We start from the raw sequence: 15,630 nt of genomic DNA, 5'->3' as shown, positions 1-15,630 counted from the left end.
TTGCAGCACGCCTATCCCTGCAGCTGTGCCCCCTCCTGTAGCCTCCTAGGGACCTGGTGGCTGTCCCAAGGAGCAGCTCTGTGCTGAACTCCCCAGGGGTGGACCATGGCACAATGGTCTCGCTGTTCCCAAGCATCCCTCCAACACCAGGCCAGCAGCACAGAGAACAATAAATACTGTAATAAATAGAGAAAACCCTGTCACAGGGCACTGCTACAGTAGCAGATGGTGTAAGCTGGGGTCCTGGGGTATCTGCCTTGCTCCACTCTTCCCAGGCCCATCAGAAGCACCCGATGGTGGTGACAGGGCAGGTGTTCAGTCCTCGATGGTGCTGTCCTGGCAGCAGGTAAGCATGGTGCATCCAGCTGTGCCCTCCCTCCTGTTGACTCAACACTGATTGTGGTAGAGAGCTGTGGCCAAAAGCTCTCCTTGAAGCTGGGGAGTACAAGGAACAGGGCAGACAGGGCTAAGGGACAGGGGGACAGTGGCAGGCTAAGGATCCCCAAGCTTCCAGGGACATGGCCTTGGAGGCTTATTACCAGCACAGCAAAAGGACACTTTGCTGCTGGCCTGGGCTGCAGACAGTGCCAGGACAGCCTCAGGGCCATCACAGTCTAGAGCAGAGGGGCAGTGAAGCCCTTTCCATGGCAGGAGTGAGGAAAGACTGTTCCGTGAGCAGCAAAGCAGCCCCAGGGACTCACTGAAGCCAAGGGGAGCTGCAGGTGGGCGGAAACCAAGGGTTAAATCAAACCACACCAGTATAATGGGACAGCAGGATGGCCCCAGCAGGCCTGCACTCATCACTGGGGGCTGCACCCCCCCCCAGGTTGGAGGCTGGATCCAGCAGCCAGTCCTCACACAGTCCTGTGGCCCAGCATGTGCAGACAAAGTGGCATTTCGTGTCCTGCGTGGGGGGTGGGCAAGGCCCCGGCTCAGATAGGTTTGTACAGCAGCGTGGTGACGTACTTCTTCTTGTAGCGGTGTGTGGCACTGAGCACCATTACGCCGTCCTGTGAGAGGCAAAGCATCAGCTGCAGGGGTTGGGGAGCTCAGTGCTGCAGGGTACCCCTAGGCAGCTGGGAGGAAGAGGCCCCTGCTGCTCTATGGGCCTGGGGGACTGGCACAGCCAGCAAGAACTACCCACCACCCATGACAGGGAGCCGGGGAAGAGCAAGGGAGAGAGTTGGTTTGTGACAGGAGAGCACCAGGCTGCCCAGCTCCACCATGCTGTGAGGAGGCAGCTACAGGGAACTGGGGGCTGTAAGAAGATCACCACCACCTACATCCCTGCACATGCCACATCTATCAGGCAGCCAAGCAATCCCCAGGTGACTCCTTGGACCTCTGTGCCACCATCACCACCCCAGGGCTGTCCAGGTTCTGTGACCTGCAGGCCTCTGGGAGCCACAGTTGCTCCCCCCTTCCCCAGTCTGTAGTTGCTGAGGCCTGCCCTTACCTTGATGGAGAGTGCGTAGAGGTGATTGAGCATGACGTGGTTGGGTTCGGGCAGTAGGGCCGGGTCACACTAGGACAAGAGAAGCATCAGAGGAGAATAGCAGAACCCTGACCCCCCAGCATGAGAAGCAAGGAGCTGCCATCTCAGACAATCTGAGCTGCTGGGTGGCTGTTCAGAACATGAACAAAGCTTGGCTCAGCACTAGGAAGAGTGGTTAATGAGAAAATCGATGCTCTTTCCAGCAAAGAGCAAGGGCCAGGCACCAGCTAAGGGCTGAGCAGGCTTCTTGCAGACAGGACTCCCCTTCTGGCCTCTACGTTGCTCTCTGTATGCAGCCGTGTGCTGGTACCCACCGAGATATTGGTGTCCTTGTTGAGGATGACCTGGAGGAGGTGAGGCGGGAGGATGGGAGGGGATTTGAAGCGTTCCTCAGGCCGGTACACATACATCTCTTGGCCATAAGGTCCGGGTGGTGAACTTGATAAGTCTAAAGGAAAGAGACAGGAGGTGGTATAAGATGGCTAAATCACAGATCAGCTCCCAGGATGCTGAGAAGAACCCAGCAGGGTCTTTCAGACATTGAAGGATTCCATGAGCCCAGTCTGCAACTAGTACTGAGAAGGCTGGGTCAGCATGCAGTAAGGCAGCAGAACAGGCTCATCATGTTTAGAAGCCACAGCATCTAGGGAACAGAAAGTGGCTTGTTCTGTTTCAGAAGGGTCTTCAGACCTCAGTTTTCCCTTAGCCATGTATCATATAGCAACAGATCAGACTTTTCACAGCAGAATAAGCAGCCAGGCAAGCTGTGGGCATATCCAAGAATGCCTGTAAGGTAGCACATGCACAGACACAACACAGGCACCCTGTGGAATCCACCCCAAGACCCCTGCACACAACTCTCAGCACTACTGGGTACTTCTCCCTGTTCCAAGCAGCCTGCCCCAGAGCAGTGCCCATTGCAGCAGGCACAAGGATGCAGGGGCACAGCAAGCAGCACATCTTCACAACCGCCTGACTCAGAGGGCCCAGAAGGTGAAGTCCAGATTTAGGAGCTGCTCAGCCTGTGTGAGGGACCTCAGGAGCTTGGGTCTGTAAGCTGGACAGATTGCATCTCCCAGCCACATCTGACCTGCTCATTTTGGAACAGCAAGCAACCTGAAGGGTCCACCTCCTTGGAAATGCTCCTTAATGGCTTCTTTTTGGGCTAGGCAAGGGCCTGGAACTGAGGCTGTACCTGAGATAGAGCATGGAGGGCAGGCTGCACTCAGAGCACCTTGGACTGAAACATGACTGAACTACCTGCCAGCATCACTCACCAAGCCAGCACTGCCAGCATCCATGTGGTAACTCAACCTGCTGCTGTAACATGAGTGGAGAGAGGTTTCTGATGTGCTAGCAATAGTACAAATAGCCTTGGTGTGAAAACTAAGAGCAACCGCTGAAAATAGCCTGGATCCTGCTCTCACCTAGCTTCTACCCCAGATCAGATGACTTACTCACAGTTTAGCAGACAGAAAGGAGAGATGTTCCCTGTGTTCACTGGTCTGTAATGGCCATCTCAGCTGCAGGAAGGCACCAGCCCTGCTCTGGGACCATGCTAACACAGAACAGGTTACACCAGCACAGCCTCCTTGGAGATAATGTCTCAGCTAGGAGCTGCTGAGGACAGGGGCAGGACATGCTGCCAAACATTAATCTGTGTATGGGCCCACACCTCTGCTAAGGGGAGCTGTTTGTCCCCATAGCAGTGAGTCTCAGAGTAGGAGATGGAAAATAGCACATGCAAAGCTGTAATGCCACAAAAACTCACCCCGACCTGAGGTTTCTGAGCTCTCCAGGGAATCCACTTTTAAAGCGTCGAACACCTCAAAGTCAGACTTCTTGACATGAATCAGATTGTTAATTGTCCCCATCTGGCTGGTGACCACGGGCTGGAAAGAACTAAGGTAAGAGGCTTCCTACATACACCCTCAGTTGAAGCATACTCATGCTTCCCAGCTTGTCCCAGCCTGAGCTGCTTTTGTTATGCCATTACCTCAGAGCATAGATAGCAAGAGTTTAGCTTTGCTCTGTGTTTGCAGATCTCTGCTGCTTGCCCTGGGAGGATTTCCCCTTACTCCTAGGCTCCTATTATCTCCTACTTTCATCCTTCTTGCTACATGCCAATGGGTAAGCATCATCTCCTTCCCATGCTGCTCCTGTGTGATGCAGCTGGGAGAAGAACCTGCAGTGAATGCTGACCCATGGCTTGTCCTTCCAATTCAGAATGGGGATTTTAAAGCTTACTGGTATCTTGCTGCCACCCAATACATCCCTGACGTTCCTCTCTACAGCTTGTCCCCACACAGCATGTCTAAGCCCAAAAGAACCAGCCTCTGAGAGGATTCATGAGATGGAGGTTCTCCTTTTGCACTGGCAGATATTCTCTGCTCTTCATACTTCTCCTCTGCTGTGTTTACGTCATGTTTTGGGCCCCAAAGAGGGCAAGATTTGCAATGATAAAACTTTGAGAGTTACCTCGGATGGGTCATGGACCCACTGGCCATCCACAAAAAATTTGTACTGGTGCTCTCCTTCTGGGAGGTCTAGGATAGCGACAAAGTCATTGTGGCTGTGCAGAGAAAACAGATGTACAACACCATTACTGCAGTGATGCTTTGGATGCTGCCTCTCCATGGGGTCCCAGAAAACAGCACTTTGTCATGCACTCCCTGCCCCCTCGACCCAAACACCCATGTACTGGGTTAGGACTGCTCATCACTCAAGGCATGGCCAGAGCAGGTGTGAGTGCCCAGAGCCTCAGTATGACTCAGATCCCTCAGGGTCCATAGAATCATAGACTCATTAGGGTTGGAAAAAAAACACTCAGATCATCTCCAATCAGGGCACAAGGTGAACAGAAGCTCAGCTTGCAGCCTTGCCCCACGTGCTCTGGGGAAGCTGGCATGACAGATGTCATGTGCAAGACACACTGGACAGGGCGAGTGGACAACAAATCTAAACCTGTGCTGGTACTGCAGGATGGAAGCAGGAAGTGCCTCTGAAGTCTGCAATTGAGATAATCCCATTCCAGGTATTTCCTGGGATTATGCCCAGTCCTACACAGTGTTTCCACAGAAAACACAGGTGTACTGCAGAACAGGAAGACATGTGAGGGACAACTAAACAACTCCCTCTAGCAGCAACAGAACTAGGCAAGGAGATAGGCCAGCAAGCTTCAGAGAACTGCAGCATACCTGGGCAGGGCTCTGCTGCCAGGATGACTGCTGTGTGGCATGCAATTGGGAAAGCAAGGAGGCCCATCCTGTCCTGTCCCCTGTTTCACAATTTCTCCCCACCACTGCAGCACAACCCAGGCAGGATGCTGACTGCATATTTGTGCTCACACCTCTAGCTTGGGCATGATGAACTGTGAGAAGCCAGGCAGGCAAAGGGAACAGCAAATAGCTGTGAGAGAAATGTTCCCTGTGATGGATGGAGGAGAACATGGGGTGACCCAAGGGGCCAGCTACCTCTTGATGAGCGGGATCTTGGTGCTCCAATTGTTGAAAGATCCAGAGATGAAGACCTCTTTGCCCCCATCAGCCCAGCGGATGACAGTGGGGCGAGCCTGCTGGGATGGCTTCACTGACTCTTCCAGGTCCGGCTGCCATGAAACAAACTCCTTGTCCCCTGGAATCTGAGCAGAGAACACCAGAGCTGTTTCATTTCCCCTCACCTCCATTTGCACATCCCAGACAACAGCAATCTCAGGCTAGGCAAGCAGCTCCGCTCATGCATCCCAGGAGATGCTTCTCTTGTATTGCAGCTCAGCCTGTGGCTCTTGCTATGAAAGCGGTATCCCAGCACCCCAACACCCTGCCTGTGTTTAGTTTGAATTAAACACAGGGCTGTTCTCTACCAGGTGCTACAGCCCTCTCACCAAAAACCCTCTCCTTGAAAGCACCCTCAGCCCAGCACAGCCCCCCTCTGGAATACCACCCAGCACCCAATGTGAGGACAACAAAAGCAGCAGCCAGCCCCTACCTTGGAGTCGTGAGAGCTGAAAACACTGGGGTCATCTGTGCTGCCCACCATGATCTTGTGTGGGTGCTCCTTTGCAGGATGGGCAGCACCAGAGCTGTCGGAGCGGTGGGACTTGGAGCCATGGCGCTCACCAGACACTCGCTCACTGGTGGTGTTTCCCATGACAGCTCAGCAGCCCCTGTGAGAAGGAGAAGGCAGTGTGCCTATGCCCATGGACTCCAGCAGTGAGGAGGGAGCGAGGGTGCTGCTTCCTGCTGCCTTTTGCCAGCACAGAGTGACAGCAATCCTAAAAAAGGCCCAAAGTTCATTCCCAATGCCAAGTTTGGGAGCCGAAGGGGAATTTAACAAGCAAGACAGCTTGAACTAATTATAGGCATACACTTATGAGCCATCGTGATAGTTAAGCTGGTAATTGTTATACCCTAAAACAAACATGAGCTACACCGCATCCTACACAAGTGGAGGGGCTGATGAGAAAAATAAAGCCACCCTTGAGTAGCAAATTGTCCCTTGGCACAAACAGAGCCTCTTTCACAATCCCAGAGCCTGCACAGAAAAAAAAATGCTACATCCAGCAAGAAAACAGCCGGAGAGTGAAAGTAGCAGCTGCTTAACAGCTCCCAACAAGTCTCTGTGAGCCTGCGGGCAGAGGAGCAGGGCTTCACGCCTGGCAGAGGCAACGGTGCTGAAAGTAGCCGAGTGGAATCGCCCAGGCTGGAGCGTGGCCAAGGCAAGGAGTACCGTGCAGTGTGTGCAGAAGGCTCAGCACAGCGAGGAGGTGTGCTCGTCACGCCCGACTCCAGGGCTGCATGTCTGCCCAGCATTGGGTGATACATCGGGGTGAGACCACCGCTGTGCCATCCTGCTTGCAGAAGGCCAGGCAGGGGGAGCTGGCTGTGTCGCACCTGGCCTCCTGGATCAAACAACAAAGCCACCGTGGGTTACAGGGAGCTATCGGGCCCCAGGCAGATGTCAGCAGCCGAGGTGGGCTGGGGCTCTTGCCCCCTGCCCAGCTTTGTTTTGCAGGGATGGCAGGAGGACAGCCGGCCTTGCTTCATCCGCTTCGTTGTGACATTTGGGGATTTGTTTCAAAGCTCAAGTTATGTGAAGAGTTCCAGGTGAGGCCGCCAGCCAAAGCTCGGCTTTAGACAATTATGGGGCAATTACTGAAGTATTTCTTAAGCCCTCAGAGGCAGGAGGGCAGCGAGCCCATGGATCATCACCTCACAAGGATGAGATGACCGGGGCGGGCAGGCAGAGTGCACCTGACCGACCCCAAAGCCCTCCGTGTCACCCAGGCTCCGTGCCCCCGGCTGGGGATGGCCATGCCTGCGGGGTCTGGGCAGCTGTCACCCACTGCAGCATCGTCCAACCCAGTGCCACCCATCACAGCGTCACCAACTGCGGCGCTACCCATCGCAGCATCACCAACTGTACCGTCACCCCCGGCAGTGCCACCAACCGCACAACACCCGCGGCGGTGCCGCCAACCACAGTGTCACCGCCGCAATGCCACCCCGCCAGCACCCTGCCAGCCCCACCCCCCTGCAGACGCCTGTCCGCTCCCGTCCCCTCCGCGGCCTACCCAGCCGTGACACCGAGCCGCTGCCCCGGCCCCAGCGCACACGGTGACAGCGCAGTCCCCCCAGCCCAGCCCCGGTCGCAGCCCCACCTGCCCGCCGCCGCCGCCGCCGCCCCGCTCTCCGCCTCCGATCAAAATGGCGGCCGCCGCCACCGCCAGCCTCTGCGGGGCGCTCTGGCCCGCCCCCGCGCTGCTCTCTATGGTACCGGGCGGCCATTTTGTTTGAGGGCGGTGTGACTTCCGGGAGGGGCGGCCATCTTTGCTGTGGGTGGCGCGAATAACTGTCTTGTGCGATGTGTGCGCGGCGCGGGCATCCGTGAGGACGGACCAGAGCCTGACCCTTCACCCCGGAGAACGGGGACGAGCTTTATTGCCTTTTTTCCTTGAGGAAAGAGTTCCCCATGCCACCACGCATCCAGCAGAGCTCTTTAAGCCTCTCCCAGCAGCACCGAAACCCCAAGGAAAGGAAGGGGATGTCCAGCAGCCCCCTTCATCAGGGCTAAGGGGACAGCGAGACGTAGATGAGCGTGGCCACGATCAATCCGAGGCTGAAGAAGACCTTGAAGATGTGTGGCACAGAGCTGCAGCGTGGCACTGGGTGCCTGGCTGTGCCCCGCAGGGGCTGGTCAACACGCTGCTGCTGGGTCAGGATGGCCGCCCGGGCACCCTGCCATGCGCCTGGGCCATGCAGGCGGTACTGGTAGGGTGTACAGGGCCCCAGCAGCACCTCCAGTGCCAGCCTGGGGTCAGTGAGGAAGAGCATCGGCAGGTTGGGCTTGACACCCAGCTGGCAGGCGAGCTCGTCCATGTAGGGGATGTAATCCACCTGGATGGTGTGCCGCCGGCTGGCCACGTACCTGTGGGCAAGGACAGCTCAGTGTGTGTGCATCGAGGAGGTGGTGGCAGGGTTAGTGACCCACAGGGTCCTTACCGCTTGGCTATTTTGTCCTTGGCTTGTGCGATGTCAGCCAGCATGGTGCTGGTTGGTGGCAGCTTGTGCAGACCTACGGAAGAAGGAGAAGGAGAGAGAGCTGTGCTCTCAGCAAACATGCCCCTCTGCACCCAGCATGGCCTCTGGTGCACGAAAGCCTTTGGGCTACCAAACAGGGGCAAGAGAAAGGCACAGGCAAAGAAATAAAAGAGAGAAAATGTGTTGCAGGAGAGGAGACCCATTACCACATGATGAAAATGTGTGCAACTCTTGTTGCAAAACACAGTGCTACTTTATATCCCTTCATAGAAGGATAATAAAAGGAGGAGGACATGCCACCAGGAATAATTTGGTTTTGCCATACCCAGAGGAATGCATTCCCTGCCCGCCTCGCTTACCCTTGAAGACGCGGGTGGCCCAGCGACTCTGCATCTCTGAGATGGGCATGATGGCTCCCAGAGGCTGGATGTAGCCAACGAAAGCCAGTGTCGGCTTCTCCAGGTCAGCTGGGAAGATAAACTTGTAGAGTGGGACCTGATTCTCCATCACCTTCACAGAATCCTCAAGGAAGGGGAAGGAGAAGCTGTACCCTGTGGCAAAGACTATAGCATCTATGTCTTCCCTAGTGCCATCCTCAAAAATGGCAGATGTTTCCGTGAACTGCTTGATGTTTGGCTTCACCCGCACCCTGCCTGAGATGATGCGGTTGGGCAGGTCATCATTGATGGTCACGTGCTGGTTGAAGACCCTGGCGAGAACAAATAGAGCTCATGCAGGGCCGGGTGCAGGCAGGTCCCCATAACGCTGCCACAAACACTCACCGGTGTTTTGGCTTCAGACCATAGAGAGCGTGGTCAAAGCGCATGTTGAGTTTCCTCTCCAGCATGAAGTTGCTCACAGAGAGGGGCAGCAGGCTTTGGAGGAGCTGGGTGAAGCGGCTGAGGTAGGAGAAGTCAAAGGGGTACCCGCCTTCTGCCACCCGGTGCATCACCCATGTCCCACGCTTGGTGCTGAGAAACACCTGGTAGAAGTGAGAAGGGGCATTTAATCTGAAGTGCAGTGCTGGCCCAAACTCAGACAGACCTGTATGGTTGTCTTGGGACATCACCTGCTTGGCTCTGTGGCTCAGCTCCACTGCGATGTCGATGCCCGAGTTCCCGGTGCCAACCACGACTACCCGCTTCTCCGCAAAGGCCTGCGGGCTCTTGTAGTCCCGGCTGTGCAGGTACCAGCCTTCAAACTTGTCCAGTCCTGTAAGAGAGAGCAGGGGTGGCTGTCCTTTCGTTGGGCTAGGTATGTGGTCTGGGAGCAGGCTGAGCCCAGTGGGAACTGCCCAGGGATTGTGCCCAGGGAGGTGGTGGCATCTTCAGCCTGGGAGATGATTGGTGTTACCCTCAGCACCCTGCTTGGCTTTGAGGTTTATGACATGAAGGGAGCAACCACAGGTGGGGGTTAAGGCTCAGCCAGAGGGGACAGGGTTGTGCAGAGTCTTGGGGAAGAGGATTCCTGGAGCAGGGGCATATGGCAGCATACCAGGGAAGGCGTGCAGCGGGAGGTGCGCATCAGTGTGGTGCCCGGTGCACACCAACACGGCGTCGAAGATGGCTGACTCCTGCTTGCCCTCGCTCTCGGTCTCCACCTCCCAGCGGCCCGTGGTGGCGAAGTCAGGGCGCTTGGCCACGCGGCGCACACTGGTCTGGGTGGGGGGAGCAGATGTCAGCATCCCTGTGGCCCCATCCCCGTGCTGCCTCCCAGCCCCCCATGCTCACCCTGAAGCGGATGTGGCGGAGCAGGTCGAAGCGCCGCGCGTACATGCGGAAGTACTCCATGATCTTGGAGTGGTGCATGTAGTTGGGGAAGTCGTCGGGGATGGGGAAGTCGCTGAAGCACATCATCTCCTTGGAAGTGTTGATGATGACGGAGCGGTAGATGCTGGCGCGGCCCTCCTCAGGCTTCTCCTGCAGGCATAGGGCACGGCTCAGTGCTGGCAAGGGGAACGTACGGCAGTCCCAAACCCACCTGTGCTATGACTATCCCATCAGTCCCACGACACTGAGGCAGCCATTGTGTCAGCTCAGCCCAGTTCCTGATATCTGCCCCAGCAGCTCAGCTTCTGGCTCCCATGCATTAGTTCTCCTCCATCACTGGACAAAACCACCATTGTATTAGCCAGGTAGCCCCAAACCCCATGCCAGCACTGTTTAGCATTTCCCAGGCCGTCCTGCTCACTGCAAGGCTGGGCAGGGCAGCAGAGCATGCAAGGTTGGCTCTTCTTGGGAAGAAGAGAAAGTGGCATCGCTTGGCAAGTGCAGAAACAAGCTCTAGGGCTTTCCCTTGGCAAGGAGAACAAAGGCAGCACCCTGTGCCTATGTGTGGGAGGTAGGAGAAGTAAAGGATGAGGAGCAGCCAGGACTTTCAGAGAAAGAAGGGGCTGAGAAGGATAGGAAAGTCATGCCAGCGGCAGTGGGGCAGCTGCGGGGGGGAACAGGGGAGGTGAACAGGTGGGACCAGTGGGAGGGATGGATGGGAGCAGGACAGGCTGAGGCAGGAAAGCAAGCCTGGGCTGACAGGTGGCCCCAGCAGTGGCTCCTTGGACAGGACCAGTCCTGCACTGCCAGCATCCCAGTCTGTGCCAAGGGGATGTCCCAGCAGTGCTTCATCAGCTGCCAGTAAGCAATCCTGTCTGTGCTGCTGCCTAGGGCAGCTCGATACAGCATGGTGCTTACCTCGAACCGCCACAGCCCCCCGATGTCCCCACTCCTCTCGAAGCAGGTGGGGGCCAGTCCTTCGTCCAGGCAGCATTTCAGGGCACACAAGCCGGAGGCGCCAGCACCGATGATGGCTACTCTCTGGGCAGCCATGTCTGGCAGTAGTGACAGCAGTGGTGGCAGGGGAGGCTGTGCCGTTGGGCACACAGGAGGTCACTGAGTCTGGTGGGTGGGACAGGAGGGACGGGTTTGGTGCCGCTCAGCTGTGCTGGGTGTCCCTGTGTTTCTCAGCGTGGATGGCTGAGGTCAACTGAGGCATTACAAGATGTTTCATCCAGACATGATCTACAGGTTCCTGCCCGCCCATCGCAAAGGGCTCATTATTTTCTGTAAGCACGTAATGATGCTGAAGCCTGCCCTAGGAACTTCCTGGGTGTGGGTGTGGGGGCTGAGATGTGGCCATGCTCCAAATGTTAGCAAGTTACTATGTGAAAAACAAAACAGGGGGCATACTCCAGGCATGAGTGCCAGGCTTGGTGTATGGCAGCCTGGAACAGCTGACACCGCTCCAGGTCCCCAACGCATGTCCCCATTTGCTGTCCTCTGGGGGCTTTGTGTGGGTTACAGGGATGGGAATGATCTGTGCTGGTGTGATCCTCAGGATCTGTTCCAGCTGCATGTACCCCAGGCAAGACTGCTTTGCTGCAGATGTATGCATGTGTGTGCATGCATGCAGACCTCATCCCATGTGTATTCTCAGCTCACAGGGGAATGAATGTCAGTAACAGGACAGGCACCTGGTTCTGTTGAAAACACTTTAATCTGGTTAGAAACTTTGCTATACCTTTGCTATGTAGAAACCATATGAATGTAATCAGTGGAGGCACATTGGAATTACAGATGACAGAAGGGCCTATGCTTGGCCAACAGCAATACCTGAGCGGGACAGAGCATTCCCCCACACATGAGAAGGGCTCTTCCTTCATCCCAGGGTTGCCGCAGGGTGCTTTTTGGGTCTGCCCCACCTGGGAGGGTCTGGTGCATTATACTCACTGTGTGGGGCCGTGCCAACAAGTCAAGAGTTCCCTTGGTTGCCATGGGATTGTGTAGCCCCCCAGGCGTTACCAACCCCACCAGGCAGAGTGCAGCAGCCTACAGGTAGGTAAAGATGACAGCGAAGACTGCCAGGGCCCCAGCCAGCTTGAGGAGGAGCGGCATGGTGGAGGTGTGCTTCTCCACATGCCGTGTCTGCAGGGGTTGAACGATGCGCTGCTGCTGGGTCAGGATGGCCTCTCGGGCACCCTGCCATGCGCCTGGGCCATGCAGGCGGTACTGGTAGGGTGTGCAGGGCCCCAGCAGCACCTCCAGTGCCAGCCTGGGGTCAGTGAGGAAGAGCATCGGCAGGTTGGGCTTGACACCCAGCTGGCAGGCGAGCTCGTCCATGTAGGGGATGTAATCCACTTGGATGGTGTGCCGCCGGCTGGCCACGTACCTGTGGGCAAGGACAGTGGGCTGGACCCTGCTTTCTGATGGAACGTGGCCATGAGAACCCACCAGCAGCCCTCACAGGCTGCTGCCCCATCCCAGTTGGGTCCTGGTCGGGCCTTACCGCTTGGCCATCTCTTCTCTCTTGTGCTTGATGTCAGCTTCCATGTCATGTCTGGGTGGCAGTTTGTTCAGCCCTAGGGAGAAGAGCCCTGTGTGAGGGGGCTGCAGTACCAAAGGCACAGGAGGCAAATGGCTGGACACCATCTGCCCTGGTTCCAGAGCTGCGCTCTCAGGGGACAGTTTGTCTTACCCTTGAAGACACGGGTGGCCCAACGACACTGCATCTCTGAGATGGGCATGATGGCTCCCAGAGGTTGGATGTAGCCAACGAAAGCCAGTGTCGGCTTCTCCAGGTCAACAGGGAACACATATTTGTAGAGAGAGACCTGGTTCTCCACCACCTTCACATAGCCCTCAAGGAAGGGGAAGGAGAAGCTGTACCCTGTGGCAAAGACTACAGCATCTATGTCTTCCCTAGTGCCATCCTCAAAAATGGCAGATGTTTCCGTGAACTGCTTGATGTTCGGCTTCACCCGCACCCTGCCTGAGATGATGCGGTTGGGCAGGTCGTCATTGATAGTTGGGTGCTGGTCGAGGACCCTGGAGGACAGAAGGAGCCATCAGGGTACTGAGGTGTCTGTGCAGCATCCTGCTCTGAGGATGCTCAGCCCCAGAAATGGACGTGGCCGGAGGATGTATTGCTGGCACCTGTGATTTGGCTTCAGGCCATAGTTTGCATGGTCGAATCTCATGTTCAGCTGCTTTTCTGCATAGTCGCTTGCCATGGAGGAGGTCATCAGATGCTGCAAGAATGACTTCATGCGAGTGGTGAAGATGGTGTCAATGGGATAGCCCTGCTGTCCTACGCGGTTCAAGATCCATGCACCTCGGCGGGTGCTGAGGAAGACCTGGGTGAGGAAGAAAGTTGTTTCCTTATTGGTGTGATAGTGATGGGGACACCGAGGACAGCCCTGAGGAGACACCTTGGCATAGGGGTGTCCTTAGGATGCCCTGCCTCTGGTGACCCCCCTTGCTGCTGCTCACCTGCTTGGCCGTTTGGCTGATCTCCACGGCCAGGTCTGACCCTGAATTCCCAATCCCAACGACAATGACCCTCTTGTCCAAGAACTCCTGGGGTTCCTTGTAGTCACGGCTGTGGAGGTAGCGGCCCTTGAACTTCTCAATGCCTGTGGGGAGGGAGGAGGAATGCTGTGCTTCCCACTGCTGGACTGGAGGGCCACCTCCAAAGAATGAAGCAAGATCTTTGAGGAGCTCAGCCAGACCCATCAGGAGGTTGAACTCAGCAGGGAAACGCATGGGAAGAAAAGCAGAGAGGAGAATGGGGACAGCAACATCAGAGCTTCCTGGGCTCTTTCATGGCAGGGGCATATGGCAGCATACCAGGGAAGGCGTGCAGCGGGAGGTGCGCATCAGTGTGGTGCCCGGTGCACACCAACACGGCGTCGAAGATGGCTGACTCCTGCTTGCCCTCGCTCTCGGTCTCCACCTCCCAGCGGCCCGTGGTGGCGAAGTCAGGGCGCTTGGCCACGCGGCGCACACTGGTCTGGGTGGGGGGAGCAGATGTCAGCATCCCTGTGGCCCCGTCCCCGTGCTGCCTCCCGGCCCCCCATGCTCACCCTGAAGCGGATGTGGCGGAGCAGGTCGAAGCGCCGCGCGTACATGCGGAAGTACTCCATGATCTTGGAGTGGTGCATGTAGTTGGGGAAGTCGTCGGGGATGGGGAAGTCGCTGAAGCACATCATCTCCTTGGAAGTGTTGATGATGACGGAGCGGTAGATGCTGGCGCGGCCCTCCTCAGGCTTCTCCTGCAGGCATAGGGCACGGCTCAGTGCTGGCAAGGGGAACGTATGGCAGTCCGAAACCCACCTGTGCTATAACTATCCCATCAGTCCCACGACACTGAGGCAGCCATTGTGTCAGCTCAGCCCAGTTCCTGATATCTGCCCCAGCAGCTCAGCTTCTGGCTCCCATGCATTAGTTCTCCTCCATCACTGGACAAAACCACCATTGTATTAGCCAGGCAGCCCCAAACCCCATGCCAGCACTGTTTAGCATTTCCCAGGCCATCCTGCTCACTGCAAGGCTGGGCAGGGCAGCAGAGCCTGCAAGGTTGGCTCTTCTTGGGAAGAAGAGAAAGTGGCATCGCTTCTCCTGCAGGCATAGGGCACGGCTCAGCATCCTGATGGCCTGCCCCACAGCAGGTCACTGCCTTGCAATAGGGCTGGGGGAGTTCTGCTGCCAGCGAGGGTCCCAGGGTCCCCCCTCTGGGATGGGGGGCAGATGTGTGTTCAGCCCTTGCTTCACGATCCCACCATGGCCACTTTGATTCCCCTGGTGACAGAGCCTGCAGCCGGCACGGCTTACCTCAAACCTCCATAGCCCCCCGATGTCCCCGCTTCTCTCGAAGCAGACGGGCTCCAGCCCTTCATCCAGGCAGGCTTTGATGGCGCACAGCCCACTGCTGCCCCCACCGATGATAGCCACCCGCCTCGCCATGCCGCCCTCCGACGCTTCGCCACGATCAGCGCAGCCTGGATTTATGGCGTATGGCGGAGAACAGCCTACCCTCCCCTGCCCCCCCCCCCCGCCGTCACTCCTCCCACGGGGGCCGTGGGGCAGGAAGCCAGCGCACGGCTCGCTCTGGCGCTTCGCTTTTCCGTCAGCGGCTTGCGCCAGGAGCTGCCCCAATGCTCAACCAGGGAGCCCTGTGAGGGGACACCCTGAGAGGGAACGCCGTTGGGGTGCGTGGGGCTGGCGAGGGGGCGAGGGACAGCCCAGCCCTATGACACGCGTGCTGTAAAATCAATCGCTCCCTTGGACTTTTGCCTCCTCTGGGATCAGCCCAGCCCTGATTACCCTAAGGTTGCTGGTTTCCAGCCGTGCTGCGAAATAGCTGCACAACTTGCTATTGCACTGCCCTTGGCAGTGGGAAGAGGGGCCAAAAGTCCTCAAGCCCTGGACTCTGCCCCTGACTTGCTCTGTACATGACCAATGCCACGCATTCTGCTGCACTTGTTGCATCCTATATCAGTGCCATGGGGCAAGCTGTCACACCTGGGCAATAGAAAAGCTTGTGGGAGGGAAAAAAAAAAAAAAGAGCTGTAAGGCTATGCACAACAGCTTTAACCGCAAGCTGCTGCTGGGAGCTGCTTTCCCACCTCTTGGAGAGGGAACGGATTGACCAAACCCTTGGCCACCCCATCCTTTCCCCACAGTACTGGCAGCCAGATGCCTGTGACCTTGCTGGTTGAGATCTGGTCTCGGGGCAGTGCGTAAATCACACAAAAAAGGGAAGAGATGTTACTTAGAAGGCAGAACTCTTTATAAACATGAGAACAGATCTTGGTGAGTCCCCCCC

General features: G+C 56.7%; 3 protein-coding genes across 6 annotated transcripts; all 3 read right to left on the bottom strand.

Annotated features, from left to right (window-relative positions):
• Positions 1–160: 160 nt before the first annotated feature.
• PRKAB2 (protein kinase AMP-activated non-catalytic subunit beta 2) lies at positions 161–7,283 on the bottom strand. Of its 3 annotated transcripts, none has more exons than XM_031595719.2 (8): positions 7,155–7,283; positions 5,483–5,660; positions 4,969–5,135; positions 3,974–4,067; positions 3,267–3,387; positions 1,810–1,943; positions 1,457–1,525; positions 161–1,010 (listed from the first exon to the last, which is right to left on the bottom strand). In XM_031595719.2, the coding sequence occupies exons 2-8, from the start codon at positions 5,642–5,644 to the stop codon at positions 933–935; spliced, it is 825 nt and encodes a 274-aa protein (XP_031451579.1). In that variant the 5' UTR covers positions 5,645–5,660; positions 7,155–7,283; the 3' UTR covers positions 161–932. The 3 variants fall into 3 exon arrangements, with proteins under 3 accessions (XP_031451579.1, XP_031451580.1, XP_031451581.1); XM_031595720.2 differs by lacking the exon at positions 7,155–7,283 and adding an exon at positions 7,068–7,152; XM_031595721.2 differs by lacking the exon at positions 7,155–7,283 and having other exon boundaries at positions 3,273–3,387; positions 5,483–5,762.
• Positions 7,284–7,416: 133 nt separating this feature from the next.
• On the bottom strand, positions 7,417–11,398 carry LOC116230512 (flavin-containing monooxygenase 5-like). 2 transcript variants are annotated; one of them, XM_090146110.1, is made up of 8 exons: positions 10,722–11,398; positions 9,765–9,953; positions 9,529–9,691; positions 9,104–9,246; positions 8,817–9,016; positions 8,394–8,743; positions 7,996–8,095; positions 7,417–7,921 (listed from the first exon to the last, which is right to left on the bottom strand). In XM_090146110.1, exons 1-8 carry the CDS (start codon positions 10,854–10,856, stop codon positions 7,564–7,566), a joined length of 1,638 nt encoding a protein of 545 aa, XP_090002236.1. In that variant the 5' UTR covers positions 10,857–11,398; the 3' UTR covers positions 7,417–7,563. The 2 variants fall into 2 exon arrangements, with proteins under 2 accessions (XP_090002236.1, XP_090002235.1); XM_090146109.1 differs by having other exon boundaries at positions 7,996–8,068.
• A 106-nt stretch (positions 11,399–11,504) lies between these two features.
• Positions 11,505–15,570, bottom strand: LOC116230508 (flavin-containing monooxygenase 5-like). Its single transcript, XM_031595718.2, has 8 exons — positions 14,637–15,570; positions 13,889–14,077; positions 13,653–13,815; positions 13,296–13,438; positions 12,960–13,159; positions 12,502–12,851; positions 12,313–12,385; positions 11,505–12,195 (listed from the first exon to the last, which is right to left on the bottom strand). Exons 1-8 carry the CDS (start codon positions 14,766–14,768, stop codon positions 11,856–11,858), a joined length of 1,590 nt encoding a protein of 529 aa, XP_031451578.2. The 5' UTR covers positions 14,769–15,570; the 3' UTR covers positions 11,505–11,855.
• Positions 15,571–15,630: the final 60 nt, after the last annotated feature.

The sequence above is a fragment of the Phasianus colchicus genome, chromosome 9 (genome assembly GCF_987193195.1).
Source record: "Phasianus colchicus chromosome 9, bPhaCol1.hap1.1, whole genome shotgun sequence".
Classification (NCBI taxonomy): domain Eukaryota; kingdom Metazoa; phylum Chordata; class Aves; order Galliformes; family Phasianidae; genus Phasianus; species Phasianus colchicus.
The sequence above is the reverse complement of the archived record's forward strand: the minus strand, read 5'-3'. Positions and strand labels throughout refer to the sequence as shown.

Bases quoted from the DNA above. Each gene is read 5' to 3' on its own strand.
- PRKAB2 (XM_031595719.2), bottom strand. From the start codon at position 5,644: ATGGGAAACACCACCAGTGAGCGAGTGTCTGGTGAGCGCCATGGCTCC. The intron at 5,136-5,482 runs GTAGGGGCTGGC...TTCTCTGCTCAG, and splicing joins TCAGCTCTCACGACTCCAAG to ATTCCAGGGGACAAGGAGTT. The intron at 4,068-4,968 runs GTAGCTGGCCCC...TTCTCTGCACAG, and splicing joins AAGATCCCGCTCATCAAGAG to CCACAATGACTTTGTCGCTA.
- LOC116230508 (XM_031595718.2), bottom strand. From the start codon at position 14,768: ATGGCGAGGCGGGTGGCTATCATCGGTGGGGGCAGCAGTGGGCTGTGC. The intron at 14,078-14,636 runs GTAAGCCGTGCC...CTATGCCTGCAG, and splicing joins GGGGGCTATGGAGGTTTGAG to GAGAAGCCTGAGGAGGGCCG. The intron at 13,816-13,888 runs GTGAGCATGGGG...CCCCCCACCCAG, and splicing joins TCCGCCACATCCGCTTCAGG to ACCAGTGTGCGCCGCGTGGC.
- LOC116230512 (XM_090146110.1), bottom strand. From the start codon at position 10,856: ATGGCTGCCCAGAGAGTAGCCATCATCGGTGCTGGCGCCTCCGGCTTG. The intron at 9,692-9,764 runs GTGAGCATGGGG...CCCCCCACCCAG, and splicing joins TCCGCCACATCCGCTTCAGG to ACCAGTGTGCGCCGCGTGGC. The intron at 8,744-8,816 runs GTGAGTGTTTGT...TGTTCTCGCCAG, and splicing joins GGTCTGAAGCCAAAACACCG to GGTCTTCAACCAGCACGTGA.